This window comes from Salmo trutta, chromosome 29 (assembly GCF_901001165.1).
Source record: "Salmo trutta chromosome 29, fSalTru1.1, whole genome shotgun sequence".
In the NCBI taxonomy this organism is placed as follows: Eukaryota; Metazoa; Chordata; class Actinopteri; order Salmoniformes; family Salmonidae; genus Salmo; species Salmo trutta.
This window is the reverse complement of record NC_042985.1, coordinates 35,664,584-35,676,844: the sequence shown is the minus strand read 5'-3', so window position 1 is coordinate 35,676,844 and position 12,261 is coordinate 35,664,584. Positions and strand designations below refer to the sequence as shown.

The following is a 12,261-nucleotide window of genomic DNA, read 5'->3' as shown; positions in this document are numbered from 1 at the left end:
AATAATATTAATAATAAAAAGCAATTTCTTTCAAATACTTGTGTGAAGTATGTATGTTAGCATATTCCAATACATTTGTTTCCTTTTGTATTCACACTTGCTAAAACATTTTGAAATGGTCACGTGGCTGTACGTAATTTCAGCGGTTGAAATGATTAGCAAGTAGTAGGAAGTTTTATGGATAGCCAGAAACTTCAACTCTACTACAACATCCCCACCGTGTGGTCAGTGAAAAATATCACACGCATGTTTTAGTGATTTGGCTGAGATAACGTGGAAGAGTACGGAGACGGATCTCCTCCATCAGCTGTGGTGTATTAGTTCACAAGCATTAATTAAACTCACAATTAAATGAAATAAGCGATCAAAACCACAATTCTTTACTATGCGACACACACTGAGGTGGTATGTGTTTCTAAAACATTTTTTTTTCTCGTAAAATGACTTCATATACAGTATGACAAATGACAGGAGAGTTGATTCACCTGCCAGAGGCACAAAGCAATCACGGTCTGTTGGTTTTGTTCACCCAACTCCATCCCCATAAAATTCCACCACTGGGCCTTTCAGCCTAATTTCATGGGTGGCCAGCAGTCAGTTCATGTTCGGCCCCTTCTCCTGGGTCATGTGTGGGATTGGCCTCTGGCTGTAACAATGGTATCAATAGGCTCCAGCGATGGCAGGGGCTGCGGAGTGCTTGGTTTTCCGTTCGTGGCCCCCCTTTCCATTCAATGTACGGATAAAAATTCAGACAACCAGATGGGGAGGTGGGGGGGGGGCAACGGTGGTGGGGGCCAGTGGCAGCTGGTTGATGCACTGTGCAGCAGCAGGTGAACACTGCCCCGCGGCACCTTCTGAGGGGGACAGATGAAGCCCAAATGAGCTGGAGGGAAGAAGGAACTGCTTATCTTTGTGCAGTCTGACCTGATTCGTAGTTACTTGTGTGTGCCTGAGTCCAACGCAACAACAAAAAAAGAACAGAGAGAGAGAGGGTAAGCCAGTGAATGAAAGCTGTAGCAGCACTGTTTCTTTGATTCCCTGTGTTGGGCAAGCAGAGTGGATGGGGCCAAGGAAAGGGAGGAGGCAGAGAGGGCTATGGGGGCACTGGAGGGTTTAGAGAATGTTCTGGAATTTCTGGAGCAGGTGGTGAGTGGTGACATGAAAAGGAGACGTGACAAATGCAACCGCCAGGCACTTCGAGGAAGAAAAAAAGAAGAAAAAAATTAAACGGTGGCAGAGTTTTTCACTGCCTTGGTGCCTCATGCCCCCCCCCCCCCCCCCCCCCCCCCATATTTCATGCGAGCATCAGAGGATGTAGATCTGAAGGATGCCAGTATCTATTTTCATGCTTTCGGGTTTTTTTTTACATTCACTTACGGTTAATCTTTGCACCCAGAATCAGCTACTCAATTTAATATTTTAATGTTGACATGTATCACGGTGAAAGTCAGGAGATTTCATCACTTTTTAAAAGACCTTGATCCATGATGTTGCCACAAGCTGCTCAAAGACAAGGAAGGATCAGGTCAGCACGGCATTCTCCTATGTGGCTGCCTGGCATAGAAACTGTTTACCAATGGCATTAGTGAGAAATGCCTAATTCTCAGTTGTGAAGGATTGCACTGCATCATAGCTACAGACATGGGTAAAAATTTTGAAAGGATACCACACTGAGGTAGCATGTCCTGACGAGTCCATCCCTGTACCCTTTGATGGCACTTGGGGAGCAATGTTGATCCTTCCTCTGAAACTGCAAGTGCTAAGATGTCAGAGGCTGAGGACACTGTATAATGCAAACCTCAGATGGCCACAGGTTTATGTGAAATACTCAAGAGTTCCTTCGCAAATACCCAGGGCCTTAGAGCAGTGGGTACCGTCTTTTCTTTACTCTGGCTCATCTGAAAGCCTTTGACATTTTCTTATGACCTACCCAACAATCAGTTGCTTTTACGCAGTGGTGTAAAGTACTTAAGAAAAAATACCTTAAAGTACTACTTAAGTTGTTTTTGTTGGGGTGTCTTTATTTATATTTTTGTAAACTTTTACTTCACTACATTCCTAATGAAAAGAAGGCTTTATACTCCATACATTTTCCCTGACACCTAAAAGTCCTCATTACATTTTGACAAGAAAATCGTCCAATTGACGCACTTATCAAGAGAACATCCCTAGTCTTCCCTTCTGCCTCTGATCTGGCAGACTCACTAAACACAAATGCTTCCCTTGCTAATTGTGTTGGAGTGTGTCCCTAGCTATCCGTAAATGACTTATATTTATACAGGGTGGGTCACCAATGAGACCAGGCTCTCATTTGCAAGGGAGCCCTGTGAACATGTTGTGAAAAGTGTTATTAAAATGTAATGTCATGTAATATTTTAAATTGTATATAACTGCCTTAATGTTGCTGGACCCCAGGAAGAGTAGCTGCTAATGGGGATCCTTAATAAATACAAAACATGAGCATACAATAAATAATATCAATACAATAAATACTACAAGATCAATCAAAACAACACAACTCTCTCACATATCACCTCCCTTAAACTCAATCTACACTGTCCAAAAGAGACAAGCAAGTCTAATTTCAAGGTGGCCTGAAGAAGATTCCATGAGCTGGGGGCATAAAAATGAAAAGCATTTTTTCCCCCGGTTCGTGGAGACCCGCGGGACCTCCAGAACCAGCCAGTACAGTGAGCGGGTCTGAAAATTGCTGGATCTCCAGTTAATATGTGAGCTGAGGTCATGGAGGAGTCTCTGAAGAACAACTTTATTTACAAAAAGTAGCCAGTGCTGGGCCCTTCTGGTAGTCAGGGACTCCCAGCCAACAGAACTATACAAAACGGAGTGATGTGTACGAAAATGGTCCCCAGTCATAAAATGCAGTGCTGATTATTGGCAAAAGAGCTGATCTGACTGGTCAGATACGGATGCAAAAGGTTTATGATACAATCAGCAACAGGTTAAAGCTAGGGCTAGGATTAATAAATCATTAGTGAAACAGTTATAACCCAGGGCTAGGGTTAGATTAAACATTTTATGATAGTTGTTTTGGTGCTTGTTAAATAGTGAGCATTATGGCAGCATTTTTTCTTTTAATCCTTTAGTTTACAAATGCTATAAGATGCATTATGTGGCATGATGATGAGAGAGATGTCTGCGTGCCAGCAGGGATTTGGTGCCGCATTGCCTTATGTATTGAAACCCTTTATCCACTGTTTGTCCAGCTCACGATTGCAGGGCTGTGGGAAAGGATTAGAATTTCACGCCTTTTTCTTTATAGAAAACCCCGATCAAAGGAATTCCTTGCATAATAAATCAATGAGTACTGTCACACACATGCTTTAACCAATAGCATGGGTAATCATTAGCCCCACTAAAGCATTTGTACTTTAGATTTTGGAGAATGTCCCCAATGTCATTATGTATATCAATGTTGCTTTTTGAAAAACTATTCAGTCACTGTCAGTAATCTATAACTTCCTATTCAAAATGGATGATTACTGATCATTTTAAAAATGTATATTTTATTTAACCTTTATTTAACTAGGCAAGTCAATTTGCAATGACGGCCTACCCTGAACCCTACCCTGAACGACGCTGGGCCAATTGTGCGCCGCCGTGTGGGACTCCCAATCATGTGATTCAGCCTGGATTCGAACCAGGGACTGTAGTGACGCCTTTTGCACTGAGATGCAGTGCCTTAGACCGCTGCACCACTCGGGAGCCCCCCAAAAGATAACAAAAATCATAACTGAGGTTGGATTATGTAATTAGGTATGTATGGAATACAATAACTGTTTTAGAAAGAAATATGTGACATTGCAAAAGACATCAACATTCTTTTTTGTTTTCCCATCAAGAAAAGACAAAACACTTCCACTTTTAATTTTAGTTTAGTTTGATGTTCAAATCATGTTTCTAGAATGGATCTGCAAGTAATAAAATGTTGTGCATTTCAGACCAGCGACTGTTACACAAAACAGACATATAAAGCAGACATTTCAGTATCTTTGCTTTATTTTTCTTGGACCCCCAGATGACCTTTGACCCATTGCAATGAACACAGATCCTGACCCACAGTTCAGTAAGAGGGGCGAACTACCTGACGGTCACTAACAATAGAAGCAATGGTAAAAAGCTAAAAAGCTGACCGCTTAGCTTTTTTTGGGGGGGGGGGGGGTGGCCGAGCAATGTAGCACATTCTGTTGAAAAGTTCGGACAAAGGTCTCCACCCCTTCTGTTTTCTTTTTTTATTAATATGACAAAAATATGTAATGTCATCTTTAGTTGAGCACAGGGGCATCAACATGTATTTTTTTTCTCCATTTTTTGAGGTAACAAGTATTCCTTACACTAGACAGAAAAACAATATCTCCATCCTGGGTCCTGTGTTAGCTAGTAGAAATTTGAGCAGCTTGCAGCAACATCATTTATCAAATACTAGGCAACAACTAGGCCTAGCTCACATCTACAACCAGAACATATAGCAGCATCATGTCTATGGCTAAGTGAACCACTGTTGGCTCTCACACTCATTAACTCTGATTGAAGGATGTCTGGGTCAAATGGAAGTGTGCCTAACAATATCTGTAGCCCATTATTTTGGCTTCAATGTTCTAGTAGTGGTTCAGTTAAGAAAAAAACTGCAGTGTTCCAAGATTTAAATCTATTTACCATTTATTGTGCAGTTGACACAAATATGAATATGCTATGCTTCTTGGTGGAGGACAAGATATCTAGAAAAGCATGAACTGAACTGTGTGGAATAACGGCATGACGATTTGAAAATAATTCTATGGCTTGGTATTTAACAAACTCAAACTCATTACGGGCTTTAACTTGAGCAAATGCTTTATAAAAAAATAAAAAATAGGAGGGCCTTCAGGAGCTTAAAGGGGATAAAGACTCTTTCAATGAGACAGCTTAACACTCAAAAGAGTTATATAATCCAGTCTGTTGTGGCACCAGATTCAATCAATGCTCTCTACTTGCTCACATCAGGACCCATTTGGATAATGATCAATGCATTACCATTAGCAGTTAAAAAACAGGACAATCAGCCACTGAACAAACAAGTAAAATTAAAAAATTAAAACTAAATTAAAAGATAAATCTTGACTGTAATATGAGGTATTGTTGATAAAAACCATGTCTATTATCTCATTTTTTATCTTTTTGGAATAGCACTTAAATCATATTAAGTAAAACTGATGACAAAACTACAAAAACAAAAGATGTCAATAATAATCTTCTCATAGAAAATTAAAAACCTATTACATGGCAGTATATTGACATTTATATGTATAAAATATATAGCAGCAAACAATAGGAGAAAAAGCATTGTTTTTTTCTTGTTGTTTTTCTTGTTGTTTTACACTTTGCTGGAAATTCCTCCATAGCAGCTCAAAAGGAGGAGTGTGGTTTCCCATTATCCTGTTTTCTCATCTCTTTTACTCAATGTACAATCAAACACCTTAATGCAGCAATTCAACAAAAACTTGTTGCTGTCAAGCTGTCACCCTTTTTGCCTCCCTTTTCCCCACTCCCACTTTTCAACGTTACCCATCCCATCTTAGTGATCCACTTCTCTTAGGCAAGCCACAAAAACATAGCCTATGTCTTCAGGTTTGTGCAAAATCATCTCTAAACAATTTTTTTTTTTTTGTATTTTTATCCCCTCAACTACACATATTCTAAACAGCATTTTAACTATGGTGTTTTCTTTCAGTTTTGTGTTGAGAAAACACTGTCATACATGATTTGGAGGGCAGGCATGTGTTTAGCACTATAGTAAATAGTTGTGTACAAAATGTTACGTACAGACAGACTTTGGCATCCTGTTTCTAATCTGCACTGGCTCCAAGAGGAAAATATGCAATAATAAACACTGTTAATCTTTGTTTTAGCTTTCAAGTTTGATACTTTAGTGTTTCAAATGCTCTGGATGCCGTTCAAGCGATGGGATACAGGATGCAGAAACATGCCCCACCCAATGCTCGTCTCAGTATAGACCCCTCCTGTAAGAACTGTGGCATAACAATCTCCAAAATAATACCCTTCTACATCAAGGGTACACTGGATTGCTGTTGGGCTGCGTTGACTTGTACCCAAAATTGTAACACATAACACCATAGTTAAAAGAGACCTGCTCCACTCCATTATTTCAAATTTTTGTGATTTTTCTTTTATGAGTCAGAAAAAAAACTGACTAAAAGTGCTTTTAAAAATGGAATGGTATTAGAAAGTAAGATATAACCACAAAAAATGAACTATGGATCGCATGGTAAAGGTTTGCAACTAATGCTAGATTTTAGCTTATTGTATCATAGCTAGCTGTTGACATATGTACATATGTGGCAATGAGGACAAAATAAATCACAAATCAACAGCCAAACAATGCTGGTTCATTCAATTTACTCCTAATTGAATATAAAGTAATTGTCCTTATATTGAAGAATGAATGAACTTATTTGCCAAACCTCAGCACCAGCAATCCACAATCTAAACAATAAAACAGAGCAATATATACTAAAAGTATACTGTTGAGTTATACAACTCAGTTAAAAAGAGAAGAGGCCAAAACTAGGGGCTCAGAATTTCTTTAAAAGTCTAGACAATATAATAAAGTGATTAAACGCATAAGCAAGCAGGGATATACAGACGACTAGACTGGGGGGAAAAACGGGAGCTTTGATAGCAAGCAAAATGCCTAATAGATAACAAAAATGCCCCTTCTCTTTTATAAATGAATTTATACTTCAAATAAAAACCTAGACACAAAGACAGACAAAAAATACCTACTTGTTGTTATTTGGAATGTTTTAAGTAAGCATGTAAAGTCAGTCTATGGTATTTAAAAATCCTAGTTCAACATTGGGTGGTAACAATGTATATTTCTGTGGCTTAATCTTGCACATAAACGATCATGTTTTTTCATTTCATCCATATAGTTGTATCTTTCACAATAATTCATTTTTTGCTATCATCCTTGTCTATGTCTTGAGCCAAACAGGATGGGAGAGTGAGAGGGAATATGACTGATGGTCTCAGAAAAGTGAGGTGGTCAGTCCTTGACAGCCCTGGCTGAGGGCGGCCACACATCACCGGGAGGCCATACAGGCCGGGGCACCGTAACAGGTGTGGCACATTAGCGTTTGCCAGAGTGTGTTCAGAGGGTGACGACTCGAGGGTGCGCTGGTGTCCTCTTTTCCCAGATGGCCTCTTGGTAAGGCCAGAGCCTCAAAAATATTTCCAAAACAAAAATGGGGAGGCTGCCACTCAAATGTTAATGTCCCTCACGTCTGTAGGGGTGCAGGACAGGTCCACATCCTCCTCTACCCTTTTTGTTTCTGTGGAGACATTATGTTGCTGTGCCTGTCTCAGACTAGACTCAAGCAGAGACTCAATCTGTTCCTGACACGACTTCAGGCAGTCCTGTGAGGAGAGAGAGATACCGTCAGCATAATGAAGCAAAATACCTGAAAGACAAAAGTAGCGAAAGGGTTTGTGAGAAATAGTCAACGCAAGCATGTGTGTGGTGCAATGTAAAGGCCCGGGGAGCTGTGTTTGACATACCGGGTCACTCCTGATGACTTGGGACAGAAAGTCGGTTAGGTTCTGGGATGACAGTGCACCATCTTTGCTCTTTAGGTACAGACCCTGGACCGCTGCTGCCACACTGCCCGCTGCGATCATGGAGGGAGGGTTGGCGATGAATTTGACATCTACAGGGAAGACAAAAGAAAAAAAGACGGTAAGTACTTGAGTTGTAAAGCGAAACATCTGAAACGGATCATTGTCCAAATGGTACACCCGAGCTTTCAATAGGATTAACGTGGTAAATAAAACAGGCAGAGCTATCAAGTACTGTACACAGGGGTAGAAAGAGACCACGGCACATGGAGGGTATGTGAGGGAGGCCATTCTAGGCTGTGGCAGAATGAGGTACTGTAGGGGACAATGGAAATCCTGTTGCTCCTTTCCACTCACAATATCCTGAATGTGCTTTATTTCACGACCGGCTACTGACAGGACACCGGTGCTCATGCACACAGACCTCCAAGAACAATACATCTAGCTCATCGACAAAAATAGGACAGGTACAAAAGTACTTCCAGCACACCACTTCAAAACTTTTCCCAAGAAGAAAGGAAATACCACTCCTTCCTACCCATTTCCCTTCACATAAATTATAGTTTTAAACCCCATTGAGCTGATCTCCTCTGAAGAGGTTAGCACCCCACTTCCTACTCCAAGTGCATGAAAGGTGACCATGAATCTAGAGTGGAGTGTCCATCCCCCAACTGACCCCCCCCCCATGCATGCATGCAGTAGATATCATTTCACAAATAAATGCATTAACAGCACAACCTGTTTCATTTTCCACAATAGCCCTAAAACACACCCCAGTGACCACCCATTCAAAATCTACTGAGTAAATCCTGACTTTGGGGAGAAACACCACGCAAACAAACCAACGTGGTGAGAAGCAAACTCATCCTCATATAAAACTGATCTGGAGAAAAGAGATGGCACTGACTCCATTCCAGTATCTCCTCTACTTGTCCACACTACACAGTGACTGAGACACCGTCCATAAAACATGTTAGGCCTTGTACACTCAAACATTCCTGCACCAGAGCCCATACCCCCAATCATTTACATTGACCATTGGCCACCTGGGGGCTTTCAAGGAGGAAGAGTTATCCTCACAAGTGGAAAAAATGCTAACAAAAAAATCTATATCTTGCATCGAAACACACATCTTAGCCATTGGTCCCTGAAAAAGTGGTTATGGAGCAGCGACAGGAAAAAGCTCACACTAAAACGGACAATGGTTCAGGTGTGTGCCTACCTGTTGCACAGAGAGCCACGAATGTCTGGGCATGCTTGCGCAGAATCTGCTTCGTGTTCTGATGGATTGGTAGCTTGGAGAGGAAATGGTCTATGAAATCGTGAGGTGTTACCGATGCTAGATCCCACTTCAACTTGTTTAGAGTCAGTAGTTCCATTTGCTACAAAGAAAGACAAACAAGACGTGCGCAATGAGACAATCGAACTTCACAAGTGGCTTCACATAATTGATTCTACATTTTCCACTAGAGGGAGATGTCGCCCTCGTCATGTCATTGCGCCACACTGGCTTAACCGCTGTAGGATATCATGTGAAATGTACAAAGAATCCAAACTCTTTCTTTGATGCAAACTTTCTTTGAAATTAACACCCCAAAAATGATGCAATAATGATTTAGATCCAGTCGAAGAGAAACTAAGACAAGTAGTAGGCCAATAGGCCTACAAACTGGATGCATTGTAGTAGGCTACCTGTAGGCATATGCCTATATGCTATCATTGCATTATGAGATAGCCTACTACGGAAATGCTCAATAAAATTGCCTATCCGATATTAAATGGATTATAACTACAGCCATATACAGAGTGTATATGTAGAAGATTGACATTGCTCATTTACCAATAGATCGCTGGGCCGGATGGAGTTGTCGGTGTAAATGCACAACTTCTCTGCAGTTAAAGGGACCGTTTCCTTCATCTTTGAGGCCAAAAACATACAAGTAGCTCCCAGGAGTTGTAATCTGGTTTTATTTGTGGGCTCCACAGACAAAAATCTATCCAAGTAGTTCATAGCCAGGGGAAAAACCTCCTCCTCGCATTTCTGTTCCTCGCAGACCTAGAAGTGAAAACAGCAATTTAGCCTATAGCCTCAAATTACAGTAGCCTATAATATAGGACTATAAGTGCATTCAGGTCGATTGTATATACCAATAAATAGGCCTGTCCATAAGTGAAAACGAAATACTGTAATGACAACACTACGCATTTTTTTTTATTATCCTTCCATTCCATAAGGCTGTCCTTAAAACAATAGCTATGGCCTAATTATAGGCTTTAGCTGGCGCAAAGTAGGCTATAGTTTGCCAATGCAATTAACATCAAATCATGCATTTCGAAAAACTGAAACAGTTGCTTAAGCCTAATTAAAACGGAAATTGAAATAGTTGAGAATTTAGGCTGTTTTCAGTCGCTTCTTACTAAGACACAAAGGTGGCGTCAATGCAACTTTCCCCTGAAATTTCTAGTTCGTCATCTTTTCAAAAAAGAATAAAAAATATGTAAAAATTGTCCCGGTTTGTGAAATTAGCATGTAAATGATCCTTATGGTATACCTTATCGGATAGTTTTAAGATGTGTCGAATTTTCATATAGTAAACCTATAAAAAACATTTAATTTACAGGACACCGCTCTTTCTCGTGGAGCGTGCGACATTTAGATCTTGTGCGGACTCACAATTTCTGAAATTAATAAAAAATGTATGTCAACATAAGACTCCATCTCTAACTACATGTAAATGTTGATTAATCGATATAGTATCATATCCGACCATTGAAAATGCATTCTTATTTAACATTTTTGTGAAAATGATCATGTTTCCAGAGCGACCTTCAGAAACTGCAGGAACAGCAGCCTGATAAGTAAGCCGAAACAAAACTTGATGGTTTTATATAATCATTTTTCGCTATCTGTGCGACAGGATTATAAGTGCATACCCAAGATATACTTTTCGACTTGCTGATTGAGTTACTGTCATTGCCGACATTATTAAAGATTTTTAATGATATTAAAAACCTACGCATACGACAACAAAGATGGCGCATAATACTGGCAAGAGTAAGACTGCATACGTGTACATTGCTATTAATTTGGAACATTTTTTCAATCTAAATACATTTCCTACGTCCCGACAAAGAAAAGAATCGAGCAGCTACATTGCAAGTGTTGTAATTAATGAACACACACAATACCTGGGAAATAGCCTAATAGGCTACAACAGTGTTCCAAATCTATTTTAGCTCACTTGGACAACCGTTACAAATGAAACATTCGCCTACTACATGTCAGCATGTTTACATAATATGAATGATCATGCTTGGAAAGAATAAACGTACGATGCATAAAACGACCAATTCAATACATTTCGTCCAAAGGGCATGGTTAGTGTTAGAACACAAAACGTTTAAGCAATACATCTAGGCATCATAAATGTACACACCTCTAACATCCATGTAGCCACAATTTTCCTCATTTTAGGTATTATTTCTTTCTGGACACACTTGAAGTAATTCGGAGACGGAAGGTAATTTTCCTCTGCTTTGAGCATTGTCTGTAGAACTCGGTCATTTAGTAAGTTGGCGTCTTGGTAAGCTCTTCTGATGGTTTCCACTTCACAGCACAACAGCTGGTGTTCCATATCTTTTGCGTTAGTAGCTTGCGTTTTCTGGGCTGAATAAATAGTCAAAATATGTGCTTCTTGTTGGGAGTGAGTGAGGCTCCGTGGATGCTGCTTGCTGCTCCTACAGTGTAAGCCCTCTGAGAGCTCCAACGCTTCACCCTTCTAGACAAAACTCCCCTTCAGAGGGCTATGCGATGACGTTAACTGTTGTTAAGGAGGAGATCAAAGCAACAGCGAGTCTGAGAGAGCCGAGCTAAGGAGTCTATAGAGAGAGGAGGATAACTCTAAAGAACTACCCCTCTAAAGTTTCCAAGTCCTTCCAATCGCTGCTTATCCACTCCTATAGGTATGGAAATGGGAGGTCCCAGTATTCTGGGTGGCGTAGCCTATACAGCGGAGAGTCAGGAGGGGGTGAAGAGAACGGACGCTGAGTGGTGGGGGTTCGAGGGAGGAGGGATGTAGGGCTAGTGTCGGTATAGGGAAGTTGGTTTTGCAGAGATTAATGTGAATTGGTTCAATTTTGATAGGGGGCGGTATAGACACATTCATGAAACTTTCCTGTTAAAACAAGCTCTGAGAATAGCTCCGGCTTCTCTTCTCGTCACCCAGTCGAACATGAGGTGAGCACATGGGCAAGCTTCTAACACACAAAGACATTTAACAGTGGGAGATGTATTTTTTAAATCACTTTAACATAATCATTATGCAGCAATTCATATACTTGTTCAGATTGCAGGCATATTCAATAGACCTATACATCACAAAGCCCGTAAAAAAGCATATAAAACTATCAGAGCCATTCAATAAGGCAGGCAATTGAATATTTCAAGAGTAAAACACGATGTGCAAAGTCGTTTACGTTAAAACCTAATAATAATAATTGCATTATAAACATCTATAATTTAGACAAATTAGCCTATTATCAATATTGATTTCAGGTTTCAGTTTAATTTTACGGCATTAAACTTGGCACAACAAAAGTGCACTACCTCACTTTACAGTGCTGTGCGTG

General features: G+C 40.3%; 1 protein-coding gene across 1 annotated transcript; it reads right to left on the bottom strand.

Annotated features, from left to right (window-relative positions):
• Positions 1-3,877: 3,877 nt before the first annotated feature.
• ccnd1 (cyclin D1) lies at positions 3,878-11,619 on the bottom strand. Its single transcript, XM_029721939.1, has 5 exons — positions 11,070-11,619; positions 9,473-9,688; positions 8,855-9,014; positions 7,576-7,724; positions 3,878-7,434 (listed from the first exon to the last, which is right to left on the bottom strand). The coding sequence occupies exons 1-5, from the start codon at positions 11,265-11,267 to the stop codon at positions 7,279-7,281; spliced, it is 879 nt and encodes a 292-aa protein (XP_029577799.1). The 5' UTR covers positions 11,268-11,619; the 3' UTR covers positions 3,878-7,278.
• Positions 11,620-12,261: the final 642 nt, after the last annotated feature.